Source organism: Dipodomys ordii, unplaced genomic scaffold (genome assembly GCF_000151885.1).
Source record: "Dipodomys ordii isolate 6190 unplaced genomic scaffold, Dord_2.0 Scaffold97, whole genome shotgun sequence".
Classification (NCBI taxonomy): Eukaryota; Metazoa; Chordata; class Mammalia; order Rodentia; family Heteromyidae; genus Dipodomys; species Dipodomys ordii.
This window is the reverse complement of record NW_012267313.1, coordinates 261,848-281,989: the sequence shown is the minus strand read 5'-3', so window position 1 is coordinate 281,989 and position 20,142 is coordinate 261,848. Positions and strand designations below refer to the sequence as shown.

Sequence of the window (20,142 nt, the reverse complement as noted above, 5' to 3'; positions counted from 1 at the left end):
CAAATATCAGGTTTGATTCCCAGTTTCACCACTTAATAAGGTTCCAGTCAACCTCAATTTCCTCAACTATACAATACAGGCAATGCTATTTTTATAGACCTGGCACACTGTAATAACTCAGATGCCCAGTACTTGATAATTCCATCTGTCTTGCACATGCATTACCTGCTAAAATGTTTATATGTGAAAAACCTTTTTATTCAGAAAAACCTTCATCTATCAAACAAATCAAAGCAGCCTTTATGAACATTTTCTACCAAGGATTCTCAATGTGTGGTCTTTGGGCCAGCAACATCAGCAGCACTGGGAATTTTTTTAGTAATATAAATCCTCAGGCCCCAACTATATACTTAATCAGAAAATGGGTGCGAAATCAGTCATGTGTATTTTAATCAACTAGTCTGAATCTTCTAAAGCATGCTAAATTGTGAGACCTACTACTATAAAAATATGTAATTTGTATGTATACAAATATTGTATGTATATAAATATTGATAGTTTTTCTTTTTGTCCATGCTTAGGTATATGTTTGGTACATCGAGGCATTATTTTTACTCAGATAATCTTTCACTGGAGTAAATCAAACACCCAGGTTGCAGTAGCCTGTACCAGAGCCTATTTTCTAAGATATTCCAACCTAGATCCAAAATTGAGAAATTGGGTTCTAGTTCATTTAAATCTTTCACTATCATACTTGTTATTGAAAGTGTGATAATCACACCTTATAAGTACATAGATGGATATATCTCGGAACAAACATGCCCCTCTGAATGTATAAACCACACATAATAGTGATCTAGAGCAGAATTAGTGCAAACATCATGCTCACTTAATAGCTGATTTACACAATTACATTTAAGCTCAGATTGTCCAGTGTTACTAGAGACTTGAAATTTCAGATAAGCGTTTCTTACCAATTACGACTGCTATGGCCCCTAGTGCTAATCCCAAAACCAGGATTAGAGGTGCAATGAATAATTTTCCAGCTGGAAAATAAAAGGAAAAATAATTTTTAAGTAATTTATTGAACAATTAGTGAAGTTTCTTTAAAAATGATATTTTTATTACCTTTAAGTAGTTGAACAAAGGGGTTATGTTCTACCAATCGATTTATAAATATAATGATGCTTTTAAGTGACACAGTGTATACTACTGCTTAAGCTACCTGATTGTAATGAAGGCCACATTTCTAAACAAATATATCAGCTATAGATATACACATGCAAATTCATCATTGGAGTTCATGTAAATTACACAAATGCTCAGCAAGAACTCTTTATAACCAAAACATTCCAATTCGTTGTGATTGGTTAATTTTATTTTATGATTGATCTTTGTGTTTTTTCCTTGGTCTGTTGTATTTTTCTGAAAGATGAAGGCAGTGACAGGTCCAAGTGTGCAGAAGCTAAACAAGCTAGCTCAAAAAGCTGGAGCAAGAAGAGCCTACACAAGGGCTTCCGTCCAGGCACACTTCTAAAACAATGCTACATTCACTTCCTGGACTGCAGAAAAATTAATCATCAGAACATCACACAGAATGAACTACAATGGTGATGCTTCAAGGCTACTGTTAGAAAAAATTACCTATGAATAAATAATGTGTTGCAAGTTATTCAAGCAAGTCGTTTTAACCAACTTAAAAGGGAAGCATTTCTAAAAAGACATGCCACAATTGGCAGCATTAGCCTGCATTTAAGTATTCATTATCAATGAATATTGATCAGTAATGATAAACACAATAATGTAAGTACAATAGAAAGCCACACTAGCACACACAGAATGAGGCTGGACACTCATATCTTGTTGTTGAACAGCAACCCCATAGCATGTGACACAGCTGGATGATGCAGAGCCCATAGGCAACCAGAGATGGAGGTAGGAAGAGAAATGCAGTGAAATCACACAGCTGATTAAGAATCAAATAGCAATGGGAATCTGTTAAAAACAGTCATCAGGAAGCAGAAATTACATACAAAGTAGAAGCACAATGTAGCCACTTCCTTCTTGGAAGTTTGTCAGAGAAATACTACTATTAAATTCTTTGGAAAGTCTTCGGAATCAGATGAAGAAACATGGATAAAATGCTATTTGAAGTATCTAATTTAGAAAGGCAGTTTTACTATCTAATTAATTTAGATATTACTAATTTAACAAATGCTTAATTCTGAGTTTTCCTTGTTTTTTTTAAACCAATGACAGAATCCAGTTAAATAATATTACGTCCCACTAAGCAATTATCTTTATATATCCCAGGAGTTATGTCTAAGAGTTTAGAGTATGATATTTAGGACTGTACATTTTAAAAACGAATGTTTTTTTTCCCTACACACATAGCTCAGTCTATTCACTCATACTTTCTTTACAATCATTATCAATGCAAGGAACATGTTTTTTCACTGCAGTAATGAATAAACTTATTACAATAACATAATTTATATTTAAGATATGGTAACATAAGGCCTGGGACACTGCTATGGGTACAGGCCAGATTAAGTAACTGTTTTGAGTGAGTAAGCACACTTACTTTTATTACTAGATCCATAAAAAGTCCTTTTTTCAGTAATGGGATTTGAACTCAAGGACTGATGCTTACTAGTCAGGTACTCTACCCTTTGTGCCATACCCATGGCCTTTAGTTATTTTTTTCAGGTAGGGTTTTGTATTATTGACCAGCTTCAGATCATGATCCTTCTTCCTATGATTCTTGAGTAGCTGGGCATACAAATTTGAACCAGCGTGCCTAGGGTACTTTTTTTTCAGATGGAATCTCACTATTTTTTGCTTAGATTAGCCATGAACTGCTATTCTCCTGATGAGCACTTAGGACTTCTTTTAAAACACCTTTTTCTATAGCAGAAAAATTTATATATCTAGTATTGCCATTCTTAAAATTTTATTCCAGTATTGATTATCATAAGTTGTACTTGCACACAAACTACAGGTAGTATATCTAGATTTGCACCAGCTTTGTTCTATGTGGAGCCCTTATGATTCCAGAGGAATCATAATGGGAAGCCACACAGAAATTTTCATTCACTTGGCCACAGTAGGTAGAAAGGGTAAGTTTCCAAGATGTTAGTACTTGATACATGTGAGAAAGACTGCCAGACAAAGGAAGAATGGAGCACTGAATGGTAGAAAGAGAGGAGGAAATCGTACAGTGGTTATTTTGTAGAAGTGCAGGGAGCTCATGGAAGAAGCCATATTAGGTCAGGATGCTCACCCAGTGGCATTAGGCCACAGTGAGTTGGTTATATGCAGACATCTGTGTTTAGTTTGTGTGTGTGTGTGTGTGTGTGTGTGTGTGTGTGTGTGTGTGTGTGTAGGGCTATGTATTGGGACAGATAGGTTAAAAGCTAAGTCCATAAAAGTATTCATATTTGGATGACTACAAAGGATTTTCTTAAAATATGTACTACATTAGATGCTGGCTATTACTGCAAATATAATGGAAAACATACTGTGATGTCAGTTTTCTAGGTGGAGAGGAACTCTATTTCAGAGTTTGAATGGCATGTGTTTTCTTATTTCTAGCTCCTGTTCCCTCTATATTACTGCATATACTTCATGACTGGGAAATATGTAGAAGAAATGCTGCTAGTTATTATCCATACAAAAATAGTAAGAACATTACCAATTAGGGATGGCGTCCCCATTATCATGTGGTCTGCACCCAGAGCATCAGAAAAGGCTAATGACTTCAAATTTCTGCAATGTAACTGATAATTCAGTTATCAAATTCAGTTATCAAATGATATCTGATTTATTTATCTTTAGTTTCTAGTTCAGTATCAGTACTGCCTTGTTCATAAGCTTATGTTTCTGATTTGATCACAAAGGGAGAGTACATCATCACCCTTAGGCTTTGGGGCAAAGCCTGTACTAGAACACCCAACAGGCAAGAAGGACTCAGGAAACGTTCATGACTCAGAAAAGGTCTGTAATCACGACTTCATTCTATCATCAGTATAAGATTCCTGAATGCATGTCAAACACTCACCACAGACTGACCCTCGCACTAATCTCCTTAAATGAGGTCTCTCTGGGAGGTAGCGATATTTGCATCCAAATATACTGAGGTTTGATGTGTGGTCTCCAAAAAACCGGAGTTGACGGTATCTCTCTCCACATCGATAACAAAAATTAGTGTTACACTGTGAACAGGTCATGTGGTCACATCCTTCAGTTCTCTGGATATGGATCTGTTTTAGAGAAAGAGGCAAAGATAAAGGAATGTTATTAAAGTATTTAAAGGGTAAAATCTGGTGAGTTCTTTTGGGACAACATAAATTTCACCCAAACAGGAGTGTCAAGAGGCCTTCTTCAAGGTATTGATTTGTTTACAATTACCCTTTCCAAGATTATGGTTTCATCAAATACGTTCAGATATACAAAGCTTGATGTTTCAGGTACTCAAATCATAGGCTTATTTTGACCAAGATATACACAAACAAACCTATTCTGGGGAAAAATTCTTTTGTCTTTCCAGAGATATCCTCCTATCAGTTAGAAGGTAATAGTTCTGTTTTAGTGACCAAATTTCAATTTAACGAAACAATCCAGATTTAATTGCCATTCCAGGACTTTTATGACTGTTTAAAAAGTGACAACGGGTCTTATTCAAAATGATGGTAAGGTGTTCACTTGCATTTATTACCTATTTATCTACCTACTGCCCAACAAAAGTGTTTGTAGATGACTAACAATTCTGAAGAAGTAGTGATTAAGTAGACAGCAACATATTACAGGGAAGTATTTAATACAGAAATAGGTGAATGAATCAAGAAAGCAAAATCTACCAAGTGAACATCAGAACTTCAGGTATTCAAAATCATTATGTGAACTGTAGCTGCTATGCACATTCTTTCCTAGTGGCTTACTCTCTCTTGGCAGTTAAGCCTGAGCCTCCCAGAGTTGGAGACCTGGTCTCCAATTAGCTATTTAAACTAGTACAAGCTATTTAAACTAGTTACTTCACTTCTGCTAAGACTCAATTTTAATGCTACCCCTCGCAAGTTGAGTAAAATATGATTGTATATGCACAGTGTACAGCATCAAATCAAAACGTGACTCTCATCTATCTGACTCTTATCCCTTTCTCCATTGAAAAATAACCTGGATAATAACAACTGCAGGGTGCTTCTTGCCATATGATTCCTTTTCTCCCTTTGTTGGGGTGATGCTGAACTAGCAAACACCTCCCAGATTGGCAAGGGCTACTTTGTGTTTAAGGGCATAGAGCGTCTGGGCTTAATGTTGAATAACAAATCATAATTTCAACAATAAAAACAAAACTAGTGATCTAGCTATTGACCCCCTAATCTTTTTATAGCTCTACTGCATTGGTTTTCTTTCACATGACTGTTAAATCTTCCTCATAAATCAGACCTTAGTCCATTGTTTAACCTAGTTGCATCCGTTAATCAACAATTACATAGCTATACCCATTTAGCACAGCAGATGGCATAAGAAATAGCCAGGGTTCTACAGAACCCTTGTACCAGTTTTGATCTTTTCAACCACATTCCTAGACAATGACTGATCACACACAACAATATATTCTTAACTTTTTTGGTGTACTTGCATTTGATCTTAAAAAGGAATAATGCAACTTAACAAATTTCCTTACTAGTGTGGTGTCAGTGATGAAATAAAAAGAAGACATTCTTGTTTAGAACTCATTATTTACCAATTATTGTACATAGATTAGTAGTGTTCAATTTCATGACTGGACAGTAAATCTGACCTTCTTACTCATCACTAGAGGTTAGGAAGAAAGTGAATCTACTGAAGTGAGAATCCTAATGAGTAGAAAAAGAATTTTGAATTCCTATCTGTTTATCATGCTAAAGAGCCTTTATAAACTTAAAGGTGTATCCAAAAAGGCAATCATATTCAAAAACCAACTGTATAACCTCTGTAGTAGTCAGTCAGACAGACACCTGTTCTTCTACATAGATACCTGAGCTATTCTGCTTATTTCTGCCACTCTCTTGGCTAATTCACATTCTTCTTTTCAAAATGACATCAAATGAACTTACTCTAACAACTTAAACCTGTGCCTGATAGTGCATTTGCCTCAATATTTCACTTCACATGTAATTTTTTTTGTTCATCAACACCATTTATTTGTATTATCTTTAAGGAGTTGCAATATATAATTTTTAACTTTGTTGTTGGTGGTGGTTGTGGGGCCTGAACTCAGGATCTGGGCACTGTCCTTGCGCTCTTTTGCTCAAGGCTGGTGTTCTACCACTTTGAGCCACAGCTGCACTCTAGCTTTACCAGCTCCTGGCTTAACTATCATTTTCAACTACCATCATCTTACTGGATCCTAAAATCTTTGTGTCCTATTTATTATTTCTCTTTAGAATGAAAACTGTAATTTCTACTTCCTCATTTTACAGACATTTCTTGCCACTAATATTCTGAATACAGCAATTAAAAGATTGTTGATTAGAAAACATTTCCAGAAAAGAATTGATAAAATCCTAAGTTCTGATCATGACCCACAGTATTCTACTCTGCTACATTGCATAATTATATGGTTGTACAGATTAATTTGAATATTTTACACACACAAGAGCAAGGGTGTAATTACAGAAAATATCATAATTTAGCAACTTTCAAGTACGGAGAGATTCCTTTATTACAATGATGAATATACCATGATTACACATGAATACTTTGCTTTGATACTAACAGAAAAAATGAGCTGACATAATTTAAGTTAATGTACAACAGGAGACACTGCTTTCACATTTGCTAAGAAAATTGCAATTTTGAACTTCTAACAACCAAGGGATAAAAAATTTTACATACTAAAAGAATTCCTCAAGTGCATAGTTGAAGGGTTAAATACTTTTGACAATACCATCTTGCTTTGTTTTTATAAACATAAAGCCCTTACTAAAACACAGGTTAAATTATATTTACATAAATCTCATTTGTTTTCCTTTATTTTTTATGATAGTTTCAAAACATTCACAAGTTTCACTCTGCTAAAAAGCTAACTATTCACCACATAGCAAGAGTATAGTGTTCTAGAGACTGATTAGCATGAGCTAAGCCATAAATATCTGGTTTATTACTAGAGTTTTCTCTCCATCTACAAAAAGTAAGGATAGCTTTTTAAGGAACAGAGCATTTATGTACCAATTGTTATGTAGCTCTCCTAGCCTTAAAGTCATGAGATGGAATGTTCAGAATACTCTCACTTAAGAGTTGACTATTAAGTCCATATTGTAGTTGAGAGACTTTTCTCTCACAAGACCATTGATGTGCCTGTTTTCCTCAAGGACATATCTTACCCAATGCACGGGAGACACGCTGTCTTGTCAGGCATGTGGCTCCCAGAAGATCACCACTTGAGAAAACTGCATCCTCAGGATTCAGAGCTCACTACAGTACCAAACACGTTTTATTCATTTTTACCTCAAGGCCTGTGCTGCCCATTTTCTGCTAAAAACATGCCTGCTGCCTTTCCATAAATCTCAGCTTTTCACTTACTACTTCAGTGAAGCACATTCACTTTTATCTTGTTTTGCGGGGCACCGCTGCTTTGGGAAGGCAGAACTGCACGAAATGAAGAGTATGGAAACAATCAAGCAGACCACACAACAACCTAAACACAACTGACAAGAAGGACAGCCTAAGAGTTTCTCCCCATCAATTAAGCTCTGCCAGTGTGGCCATGAACATTTAAAATTTGCTTGAAAAATTTCTTTTAATTTTAGAATTTCTTTTTTTTTTTTTTTGCTCAAGCTTAGTTAAAACCAAGTGCATAAAGCAGGCTTTCCTGTATACATAAACATAAAAATATAAATAAAATAGTCTTAGCTTTCTTCAAGTAGTTTATATTTAGCTAAATAAAACATCCACAAAGTAGCTAAAAAGTAAAAGTAGAATTTAATTTTGTATTTGATAGGTCCCATGTAAATTAAAAGTAGAGTAGCAGTAAATTAACTGCTAAATAGCCAACCCATTTTATAATTCATCCACCATACATTAGTTCACATGTACTCATCTCCACATTCATTAAGAAATGATAGCTTACTTTATTGGTAAGTAGGAAATAATAACTAAATTATTATCCTTACTGCTACCAACAGAAATTTTGCCGTAGGCAGAAATTAATTCTTTTTTTTTTTTCTTTGGGTCCAGTCATGGGGCCTGAACTCTGGGCCTGGGCGCTGTCTCTCAGCTCTTCAGCTCAAGTCTAGCGCTCTACCACTTGAGCCACAATGCCACTTCTGGCTTTTTTCTTTTTGTTTATGTGGTGCTGAGGAATCGAACCCAGGGCCTCATGCATGCAAGGCAAGCACTCTACCACTGAGCTACCTTCCCAGCCCCATTAATTCTTATTTTAACGTATCTGTGTGTGCATTTTCCTCAATGACTTGATATCTGAGGAACGAGAGATAGATGTTGTATAACTTGATAAATAATCTGGGTGTTTCTATTCTCAATAAGAAAATACTAAAACAACAATCAAACATGGGGAAACAAAGCAAAATATGGCATGACTGAGTAATGAGCAAGGAAAATGGAGACATTTCTCCCCTCCCTGGAAGTTATGATCTCATAGGAAAATAAATATAATCTTAATGATCCTAGTTTCATAATGATATGCTCTTGATTATATATACCTAGTTAGTTTTTAAACTTCATAAATACTTTTTATACAAAACCCCTGAAAATACCAAAAAATGATATCAGACTGAAGTAAGAAGGGCATTAAATTTGACATTAAACTTCAAAGTTACAGCTCTCTCTCTCTCTCTCACACACACACACACAATGGAAGTCCGAGAGAAAGGGAAGAAATGACTGAAGAGTGAATATCTTAAAATACTACTTAAAATTGTTAGACTATACAAAAGTGGTTTAAGCGTATTACTCAGACAACAATCAAAGAAAGAACTAGAATAACTACTATGGAACTGAACCAGTGACTGCCAATGACAGCATGGTGGTGTCATTCTAGCACCTGGGAGGCTGAGTTAGGAGAATCTCAAGTTCAAGGCCAGCCTAGATGATAAACCATCTCAAAAAATGATGATAAAACCACCTCAAAGAAAAGAAAACTAAGAGGAAGATAGGAAAGTAAAGGAAATAAAGTGAGGAAGAGGGAAAAGGGATGGAGGGAAAAGGGGAAAGGAGAGAAGAGTACAGAAATGGAAGGCAAGGGAAAGGAGGACAAGGGAAGGAAGGGAAAAGGAGAGAAAGGAGGAGAGGGGAAGGAGAAAGGAAGGTGAAATGAATCTCCAATGGTCATATCAAGGAGTCAACAGACAATGTCAAGGGCTAAGTATAAAACATAGAGGTAATTATCAGAAGTTAAAACGCAAATCAACTAAAAATAGGGGTATACCATCAAAAATTATGCTGTAGCGGGACATCGGTGGCTCACGCCTGTAATCCTAGCTACTCAGGAGGTTGAGATCTGAGGATCCTGGTTCAATGCCAGTCCAGGCAGGAAAGTCTGTGAAACTCTTATCTCCAATAAACCACTGGAAGAGGCACTGTGGCTCAAGTGGTAGAGCACAAGCCTTGAGCTGAAGAGATGAGGGACAGTACCCAGGCCCAGAGTTCAAATCCCATGACCAAAAAAAAAAATGCTGTAAAAATCAAATAAAATTGATTACAACATTAGTATACATTGTCTATTATGATGTTAGCATCTTCACATCAATACTCTGAAACCTTCACTAAATCTTTAATATGCTTGTTTTCATCTTCTCTTATAGGAAATTTTATGCATTCAAATACTGTCTAAACCTTATTTCCCAGGGCAGAACTGAGCCGCAAATTTTCCCCTAGTTTTCTTGTTTCATCTTTACTATAGTTCTCTTGATCCCTAGCACTCATCTCCTTGGAAATATTCATAGGAAATTTCACATTCATTTTTATCCCTTATCCTCTGTGATTATACACATCCATCCTAAGAAACACTTCCTCTAGCTCTCCCTTTCATTCTTAACCAGCTCTTGCTCACTTATCCTCTTCCCCAAATTTCAGTTCCTTTTCTGATTATAATTCCCTAGTCTGCAAATATCTAGCTGTCTTTCATCCATTCTTCCACAAAAAATTGTTTACTCATAAAATCTTACATGGCTCTAGTCCTTAAGGAGCTTATAGTTTAAGTTGCAAAGAAACATTTGGTCTGCATATATATATGTATATATATATATATACACACACACATACATATATGCATACATATATAATATTCATAATCTATAGCTAATGCTCTGTTTCTCTAAGGAAGTGAAATTTAACTTGAGAAATGAAGGACAAGTAGCATCTCACCAGACAGATGAGCTGGACAATTGGGAAGAATTTTCAGCATAATATGCTGAGAATTAATTCTGTGGCACAAAGAATTAATTAATTCATAGGATTAATAAGATTTCTCATGCTACAATCTTGAAGTCTTCAGAATCTTTTTTTTTTTTTTTTTTTGTTGGTCATGGGGCTTGAACTCTGGGCCTGGGTGCTGTCCCTCAGCTGAAGAGCTCAAGGCGAGCATGAAGTCTTTTATTATCTGCATTCCTCTTTGTTCTTCCAGAGAGGATCCAGTTCATAAAGAACTATTTTTTGAAAATATTTTTTAAAAATTGCTTTCTCTAAAGGACCGTGCACAACATCCTGACACAGCAGGGTCTCAATAAATACATACAAAATACAAATGAATATTACCCACGACCCATCTTCCAATTGCCAAATGGATGGAACCTATTTTTGTTTGTATCTTATTGCCTCCTTTGTGTCAGTTAATCAATGGGTCACTACTGACTTCCTCACCTTTGGCAAACACTTGCTTCAGTGCCTTTTTCCTCTGAGTTTAGATTCCTATTCTTCATTCCCTTCGTTGACTCTACCTGTGTCCTACTACTTAGCACTCATTCTTTGGGTGATCTTCACATCTCCTCTAGGGATGTGGGCCCTAAACTTCATATTAATGCAACAATTATTCACTAGTCATATATACCCGTATACTTGACAGCCATTCCAAAGCCAAATAATCAAAACTCAGGCACTATCCTTCTCCAGTCCTTTATATTTACAGTGACAAAATTAAACAAGTCCTCGGTTCATGATATCACCATTCTTTTGCTCCAAGATATTTATCTAACCCTGCTCTTTTCCAATAGTCCAGCCTATGTGATCGTCATTTTTTGTTACATATCACTACCTGCTTGAAGTCAACAGCAAGTAACATAAACTATTAATCTGATACCAACATTCTCCCACTTACAGCTTTTAATGCCCCTCAGGTTTCTTACTATGGCATGCAACGTCCAGATTCTTCTTTACTTTGCCAGCATCACATTTTCACCACTTTTGGGAACACTGAAGGCACCACAAAATGCTTGTGGTTCTCAAACACACCCTGCACACTTCCTGGCTGGATACCTTTTCCTCTTTAATTGTCACACTCCTTCTCTTGGAAACCTTTCATTATGCCACATTAGTCTTCAACACCCTAGCTCTCCCTGAGTTTTTCAAGAGATATCTGGGTCCCATCTTATGAAGCACATTGAGTCCTAAAAGCACACACACACACACACACACACACACACACACACACACACCTAAAAATGAAATAATTCAACCATTACCCAATATTCAATATCCAGAAACTGCTCTATTTACTCGGGGTACTTAAGATATAAAATGGGGCAAAATCCTTGCTTTTGTGGTTGGAAAATATATCCCTTATTTTAAGCAGTGATAAGCGTTATGGAGAGGTGGGGATAGGTATTATAGTTTGTGCTTTATCTGCATTGAGCCTCCTGAGGAGGGGGAGGGTGCTTTAGAAGTTTATGTAAGTTGGTAAAGGAAAGTCTTATTGAGAAGATGAATGTTACTCAGAGGCATGTAGGAAATAAGAAAGCTGATCATGCAGATATTTGGGGAAAAGAACATTCCAGACTGAGGAAGGTTTAAAGTCTAAATTGGATTTACTGCAGAAGGAAAAAGCAATTCTTCCTTTCTCCCCTCCCCTCCTCTCTCCTTCCCTGCTCCCTCCCTCCACCCACATGCTCTGTGATACTGAAGTTTGAACTCAGGGACTTGTGCTTATTAGGCAGATGTTACACCACTTGATCCACGCCCCAGCCTTTCAGCTTTTATTTATTTTCCAGATAAGATCTCATTCATTATTTTTGACCTATGTTTAAGTTAGAAAGGAACTTTTAAAACTTGAAGTGAAGATGACAAGGTCATGAATTATTTAGAAGAGCTTCAGATCCTTCAGCAAAACTAACCTCCTCAGTATTGTCATGGCAACCGACCTTTAGATTTATACTCATAGTCCTGTTTCCATGGATCACTGGTTATCATCCTGTTCAGAAGGCTTCAGTGTCTACAACAGAGACTTTACCATGAGCTATCAGTATTAAGCCTGTATGATACCTCAACGTTTCATCAAACAACAGTTAAAGCCAGGCTCCTGTAGCTTATGCCTGTAATCAGGAAGCTAAGATCTGAAGATCCTGCTTCAAAGCCAGCCTGGGCACAAATGTCTGGAGACTCTTATCTTCAATAAACCACCAGAAAACCAGAAGTGATGCTGTGGTTCAAGTGTTAGAACGCTGGCCTTGAGCTGAAGAGCTGAGGGACAGTGCCCAGGCCCAGAGTTCAAGCCCCAAGACGGACAAAAGAAAAAAAAAAGACAGTTAAGATCTAGGTGACACACAGAAGTCAGAATCTGAGATTCACACATTAGTATCAGTGAAACCACCCTCATGGAGGCTGACATGCAGTAAAGTCAGCAGCATATGCTATTATTATTGTGCTAACATTACCCAAAACAGAGCATTGTATGAAGTCATTTGTACAAATAAATTAAAAATGGCATACTAGATTTCAAAAAGCCTTTTTTCCTCTCCCTTTCTTTTCCTCCTCCCTCTCTCTCTTCCTCCCTCCATTTTTTTTTGGAATGTGGTTGATTTATTCCAATACCTGGCTACTCATACATCCTGTGTGCTAGGCAAATAGATACCACTGACTATAAATCCAGACTGAATACATTGTAACACTTCTTTTGGCTCACACTTACAATCCTAGCTACTACTTAGGAAGCTGAGATCTGAGGATTGAAGTTTGATGCCTGCCCAAGCAGAAAAGTCTGGCTGTAGACTTACCTAATGTGGAGCTCTTGCTCAAGAGGTAGAGTACTAGCCTTAAACAAAAAGAGCTCAGGCCCTTAGTTCAAGCCCCAGGACCAACACCAAACAAATGAATAAAAAATCATTGTTCTGTCACTGACAAATAAGGACTATTTTTTGCCCTGGTATATAATAAACTCTTAATTACTTATTAATTTATGAATAACACTGCTTATGGGGAATATAAGAAAGTATATAATTTCTTAATACTCTGTCTTTACCCAGTCTTGTAAAATGTCTTCAATAGCTTTATTATGTAAACTGAGATCATTTATTCTTTTGAGATTGCTTATTATTTATATATTTATCCATATATAGTCCAGTCATCTGTAACTACATTTAGATCATATAACATAAATGTATATAAAATATTTCCCTGATCTAACATTAAGAAGGTAATATAGAGAGATGGTGTTAGGAAAGTTCCTCTGAAAAAATTAAAAGAAAAATGATCATTCTGCACACTATCACAGGTAACTTTCCTTCAGTAAGTTCAGTCTCTTTTACCTTCTCATATCCAAATCCTCCAAGGATGTACCAGCAGACTGAATTGTGTTCTGCAAACTCAGCTGCTATGATATTATCTTCTTCATTTCCTTGCTAGATTTTGTTTTCAATCATGAACTATTTCAAACATTTAAAGAATTATAGATAACAATGTAACAACTACACATGGACTCCTCACCCACATTTAAAATGTTAGCACATAGCAATATCTCCTTCACAGATACTTTGAAAAACAGTGATTTCTTTATAGGACTATTTTTTCTTTTTTCTTTCTTTTGGTCAGTCATGGGACTTGGAACTCAGGGCTGGCTAAGCAGAGTTGTTCTTGTTGATGAAAGGGTAACACTGATCAAAATGAATCATACACACAAACTGACATGTTGAACTTAAATTCCTTTGTACAACTATTTAAAGATAATAACAAATTAATTTTCATACAAAATGTTTTACAAATAAATCACTTTCTAAAATGTTTTATGTATGTTCACCTCATTATGAAAAATCAGACTTATGAATAATTACACTGATCATAAATGAGGAAAAACATTCTAGTAGTTACGATATGCCAAAATTCACTTATAAAGAATAATTTCGAATTATTATTACAAGCCAAATTTCTTCCTAATAGCTTGCCATATATTAAACTGATCTTTCTACTTGCAGAAATGTAAAATCTCATTAGGAAAAAAGTAATGTTTTTAAGAGAAAAAAGATACTTTATTTAAATGTTTATTTAAATAATGAATCACTAAATTATCAAACCTTGCTTAGATGGCTAAATTTTACAAAGGCATATAATCACTTCACCACCAAAGTACAGAATTTTCTTGACAATGAGGCAGCAAGATCAGAGTTCAGAAACCAGCCTACTGTGGATTGTAATTTAGTATTTAGTTAGTTATCTTTTTGTAGGGGTAGAATTGTTTAACTAACACCACTGCATTAATTGGGTTTTCCAGGGAAGCCGAGTGCTGGTGGCTCACGTCTGTAATCCTAGCTACTCAGGAGGCTGAGATCTGAGGATCTCGGTTCAAAGCCAGCCAGAAAGGCAGGAAAGTCCATGAGACTCCTATCTCCAATAAACCACTAGAAAACCAGAAGTGGCGCTGTAGCTCAAGTGGTAGAGCACTTGCCTTGAGCTGAAGAGCTGAGGGACAAGAGTTCAAGCCCCATGACTGACAAAAAAAAAAAAAAGGCTTGGGGACAGTGCCAAGGCCCCTAGTTCAAGCCCCAGGACTGGCAAAAAAAGAAAAAAGCAAAAAAAAAAAAAAGATTTTTCTATGGAAAAGCATTAGTTTATGTACCCATCTGCATGATAAACACAAAAAATTATGGCTGGGTTTATGATAGAATAGTAATTAAAATAGTAATTAAAGTTACAATATTGGAAGAAAACAAGCCTTTTATGTCAAACTTCAGAAGAATGGTTAATGATTTCTTAAGCTTAGAAGCAAAATACTTATGAAAGTTATATTAAGTACATTTAACTATATATATATATATATATAAAGATTTTTGTGATGTTTGTGTAGGTGTTGTATGTGTCTATAAAGTCCTACATTAAAAATTATATATGTATATATGTAATATAAGTGAAAGAAATCTATCATATTGATAGGAAAATTATGTGGAGAAAATAAGCCAGAAAAACAGTTAATACTTCCTACTAATTCAAATTTCATTAATATGGTGTAAAATCTCCAGAAAGTAATTGTAGAACTATTGAAAAAGAAAAAGAAAACCAAGTTAGAGGTGATTTCTAAAATCACACATAACAAAAGGTAAAAACCACATATAGCAGCACAATTACATACATATATCATTTTTTTCTGAATCAAACAGATCCCCACTTGTAGAATCAACTCTAAAATATTTTGGATCTAGTTACTTGCTGATCTTTCTAAAGGAGAACCTCCCTTGGCCATTTGCATGGCTACCTTCCTGCATCCTGGCTGTAGCTCAAAAGCCTGCCAACTTGATAACTTGCATGGTTATCAAAAGAAAAATGAAAAATGAGATTAATTTTTTTAAAAAAACTACCTCAACAAATTTATAAAAAGCAAAACAATCAATTCAAGGTAATTAGAATGATAAGGAATGGGAGAAAGGCAAGGAAAGCAAAACACAGTAAAGATGCAGAGTCTGCATAAAAGAACAGAGATCTCAGTGTGCACTGCAAGGGAAAAATAATACTGTTATACCATTTATTTATTTATATTTTGCAGACGATCTTGTTAGGTAGCCAAAGTTGTCCTGGAACTCAGGATGCTTTTGTCCTAATCTCCCAAGTGCTGGGTTTATATATCATTGTAGTACTATCTTTCCCTATTCAAATACCTTCATTCTTATTTTGTTCTAGTACTGGAGCTTGAACTCAGTTCAAGCCTCAGGCTCTCCCCTTACTTTTTCTCTCAACGCTGGTGCTCTACCACTTGAGTTACAGTTCCACTTCCTATCTTCATTTTTAAAAAGGATAAAGGAGTTCAACAACACAGTTTATGAATACAATATATATTGGTCAATGTGATCCAGAACATTCTCACCCACCCCTCCCACCATGTACAATTCCTTAAAGATAATTCTTAAAACATTTAAAAAGTAAATAAAATAGCTACAAAAATAAGTTGACATGTCGGAAAAGATAACATGGAAAAAGAGGATTTTGATGTAGTCCATCCTTCCTAAAGCTTAAAAGACAATGCAGATAATAGAGATACACATTGTTTATACATCAGCATTCTTCTTTAGGAATCTAATTACACTTCTAAAATGAAACAGCAAATCTCCTTTTCTCCGCACCCGCTTGAGGACGATTCAGAGTGTAATTCACTTTGGTATTGTGAATACTGTTCAATTCCATTCAAATGTTCACAGTCCATTCCTTTCCCCTCATGGTTACCTCACCTTGCACTTTGGACACTTCTGGGCATTCCTCTGCCCATGTTCAATTTCACTGGCCCAGTGACGCAACAGTTTGTCTCCTTTTTTGTACTCCTTGCAGTTAACACCTTCATGCCAAGGAGAATGGCACTTAAAACACCAGACGAATTGGCAAGTGGGGCACTGGATCTGCAGAAGAAAAAAATGGCATGAGGTCCTGGAAGCTATTTAGAAGATTGTGAAAGAGTCGGGTAAGGAGGCTTGATGGGGATGTTTCCTGATAAGTTGAAAGGTTGAGATTTAAAAATCCCTCCTGCCCAAGTCCCAAACCACAACAAAATAAGAAAATTCTGTCACTAAAGGAGGAAGGAATTTCTTTGGCAACAATGAAAAAACTTGTGCGTTCTAGAAGTCAATTTAGATTTAACAAAATCTTCCAGACTGGAGTGCATATGAAAACCAGAAAGTTTTCAAGGCCCCAAATCCATACCCTCTGGCAGCCTTTGAGCTCCCCCTTCCATTGATCCAACTTCCCAGACATCTTATCACTCTTCTTTATCCAAGGTTTCTTCATTTATGAAATCAAAGCCTCACTGGTGTCTCATCAAATAAAAACACACAAGCAATGATGCATCGCTGCATTAGCACATATTGTGAAGCACCAGCTGAAATAATGGATACCCTGGTGTGTGACCAAAGGAAGGCTAGTAATAAGAAAAGCGTGGTAGGTCCAATTATTAGAAATGTATCAATATGGTGGTCCCATGGCATGCACGGAGGAAACTATCAGAAAGGCATCACTGCAAATGTCTGTCTGCCACTTGATATAGAATGTAGTTTATATCTGCTCTCCTTTATTGTGAATGACAGAGGAACATTCCACTCTCAAGGTCTATTTCTAGTCTTCACTCCAAAATTATGAGAATAATTAGCCTTTCTTAGCCCTATTTGATTAAAATGAGCTAATACAATGTCTCACTATGAATGACATTTTTAATGGACAATTCTTCTTTGTGCTTCTGAATATTACGTGCTTATACCCCAGGTGGATTTACTGACATTTTAAAGAATAGCTGGATTATTTTTTGATGAACTGAACATAATATCACCACTTACTTTATTGGATACCTTTTTTTTTAAGAAGAACTTTCCTTTCATATATTAACTGAGTGGCAGTTACAACTACAGCTTTTCTGCCTATAACTAAAAATGCTCTGGTTTCTATTTATCTCAAGAACAGATCATATTCTTCCTAGGAAAATATAAAGCCAAACTGCTTTTATTCTAAGCTTTATTTTTAAAAACAGCATTTTATAATTTTAAAAATTCTTCATACTAATTCTCAAAATAAAGCTACTAAGTACCTAAGACCATCACACATTAACATTTATACAAAAGAAAACCAAGGCTCACAGACAGTAAATGGATTTCCCAAGATAACAAAGCAAGTATCTATTAAGAGGGAATTTAAGTATGTTTGTCAGGCTACAAGGACAGCATTACTTTTCATGATGCCAAACGTTTGTTCATATGCAACAGCATTCCTTCTGTGACCACTGACAACCTAAAATGTAGTAATAAAAGAAAGCAGTGTGGTTATTAAACTAGCCAGTGAGGCAGAATTTCGAACATTTCTCACCAAAAGTGAAATATTTTACTCACATAAGTTGGAAGACTCCTTAATATATACATTTTAAAAGATTTTACCATTCAGTCTCTTAAATGTATGCTTTTGCCTTTTTAAAAATCACTAATGCTAAGTCACTGTTTAAAAGTGTAACTTTATAGTTATTGTAAGCATTATGTCCACCTTTGGTCCTCAGCTCCATGCAGACCTGAGCTCTCCCCAGCCCTGGAGTTCCTGCCATACAGCTGGCCCCTCCTCTCTCTGCCCAGACCCACCTGAGCTCCCATCTCCCTCACTTCCTACCCCCAGACCCTGCTATAGTGGAGACTGCCATGCGCTCTCCAGGGGAAATATGGCTCCTCTAATAAACCTTGTAATAATCTTTCTCCTGTGCCTGCCTGCCTCTGTGTGGTCCCCTGGGATGGATGTGATGGATCCTTTCAGTTATTATTACAGTATTGTACAAAGGGTTTCATAAGTCAGGTAATGAGGACATTTCTTTCTTTCTTTCTTTCTTCTTTTTGGATGTCACCCCTTTGTTTGCTTTGCCCCAGTTCCTCCCTCCCATTCTTGCCCACAAGTCACATAGTTTATGTTCCACACAGTGTATATACTGAACAACATGAATGCATTAATTCACTCTTCTTCCCTCACTTTTGGTGCCTCTCTTTTGCACCCCATAAGCAAAATCATACACCACCACTACTCAAAAAAACCCAAAAGCAAAATCAAACACCATCGCTACTACGATCACCAATAACAAAAACACCCATGCTTCCATTTTCTGGAATTTGTTTCAATAAATAGTATTTAAAATGTCCAGGGAAGTTACACCTCCCCTAAGGTTATCCTCTTTTAGTCTCTTTGTGTGTGAATGCCTAGAGTTCTGGATATGTTATCATGTTCAATTGTATTTTTTATCTAGTTTCCGAATAGGAGAAAATGTTTCTTTCTGAGCTTGGCTTACCTCAGCATGATTGGTTCTAAGTCCATCCTAAAATACATGACTTTTTAAACAGAAGAATAGGTTGAAGTGGGTAAGTTTCAGAAAAATAAAACAATGTTAATAATTCATTTTCTTGGCTCACTAAACAATGAAGAATCACTACCAAAATTACATGGGGCCTTCCTTTTGGATGTAATCTATAAAAATGGCAAAGAATTCAGAAAGATGGGGCTTTTTCTGTGCATCTGTCATTATGTCAGAACACCTGAATATTTAATTCAGCTCTCTTTCCTCTGAATTTTCTGCATCAGTAGATTCTAGAATCGTTAAATAAAAAGCCTCTTAATTTTTCCATCAGTTTGGAGAGAAGAATGGATATAAAGATGCTTTGAAATGGGGTCCAGTCTCCCACTGCCAGACATCATTGGCTCAAGGATCTCTCTACTAGATGCTGAATTGTCACATCTGTGGATCTCTACTTAGGGACATTTAGAAATGTAGTAAAGGATAATGCCTTTTCCCCTTTCATTACTGGGGACCCAACCCACGCCCTTTTACATACTAGACAAGCACTTTACCACTTGAATCATTCCCCACAGTCTTTTCTAAACGTGTGACTCTCCAAAGGCACTAGAACAAAGGAATACTACTGGGTATCCAAACCAGGGACTTGGGCTCCATTTTTTTTTTTTTTGTCGGCCATGGGGCCTGGGCCTGGGCCCTGTCCCTCAGCTCTTCAGCTCAAGGCGAGCGCTCTACCACTTGAGCTACAGCGCCACTTCCGGTTTTCTGGTGGTTTATTGGAGATAGGAGTCTCACGGTCTCTCCTGCCCGGGCTGGCTTTGAACCGCGATTCTCAGATCTCAGCCTCCTGAGTAGCTAGGATTACAGGCGTGAGCCACCAGCGCCCGGCTCCCTTGGGCTCCATTTTTTTTCCCATAATAAAAAATTCCTACCATCTATCCTGCCACAAATATTCACCACCATCAGAGACTTAGAGATAAACT

At 36.4% G+C, this 20,142-nt stretch overlaps 1 protein-coding gene across 1 annotated transcript in view; it reads right to left on the bottom strand.

Moving 5' to 3' along the window:
* Window positions 1-20,142, bottom strand: part of Rnf217 (ring finger protein 217) — a gene marked incomplete at its 5' end in the record, with an annotated part of 119,270 nt that overhangs the window by 4,941 nt on the left and 94,187 nt on the right. The window contains 3 exons of the mRNA XM_013026773.1: window positions 915-986; window positions 4,001-4,202; window positions 16,587-16,751. Coding sequence (XP_012882227.1) covers window positions 915-986; window positions 4,001-4,202; window positions 16,587-16,751 — 439 coding nt within the window. The remainder of the gene's footprint in view (window positions 1-914; window positions 987-4,000; window positions 4,203-16,586; window positions 16,752-20,142) is intronic.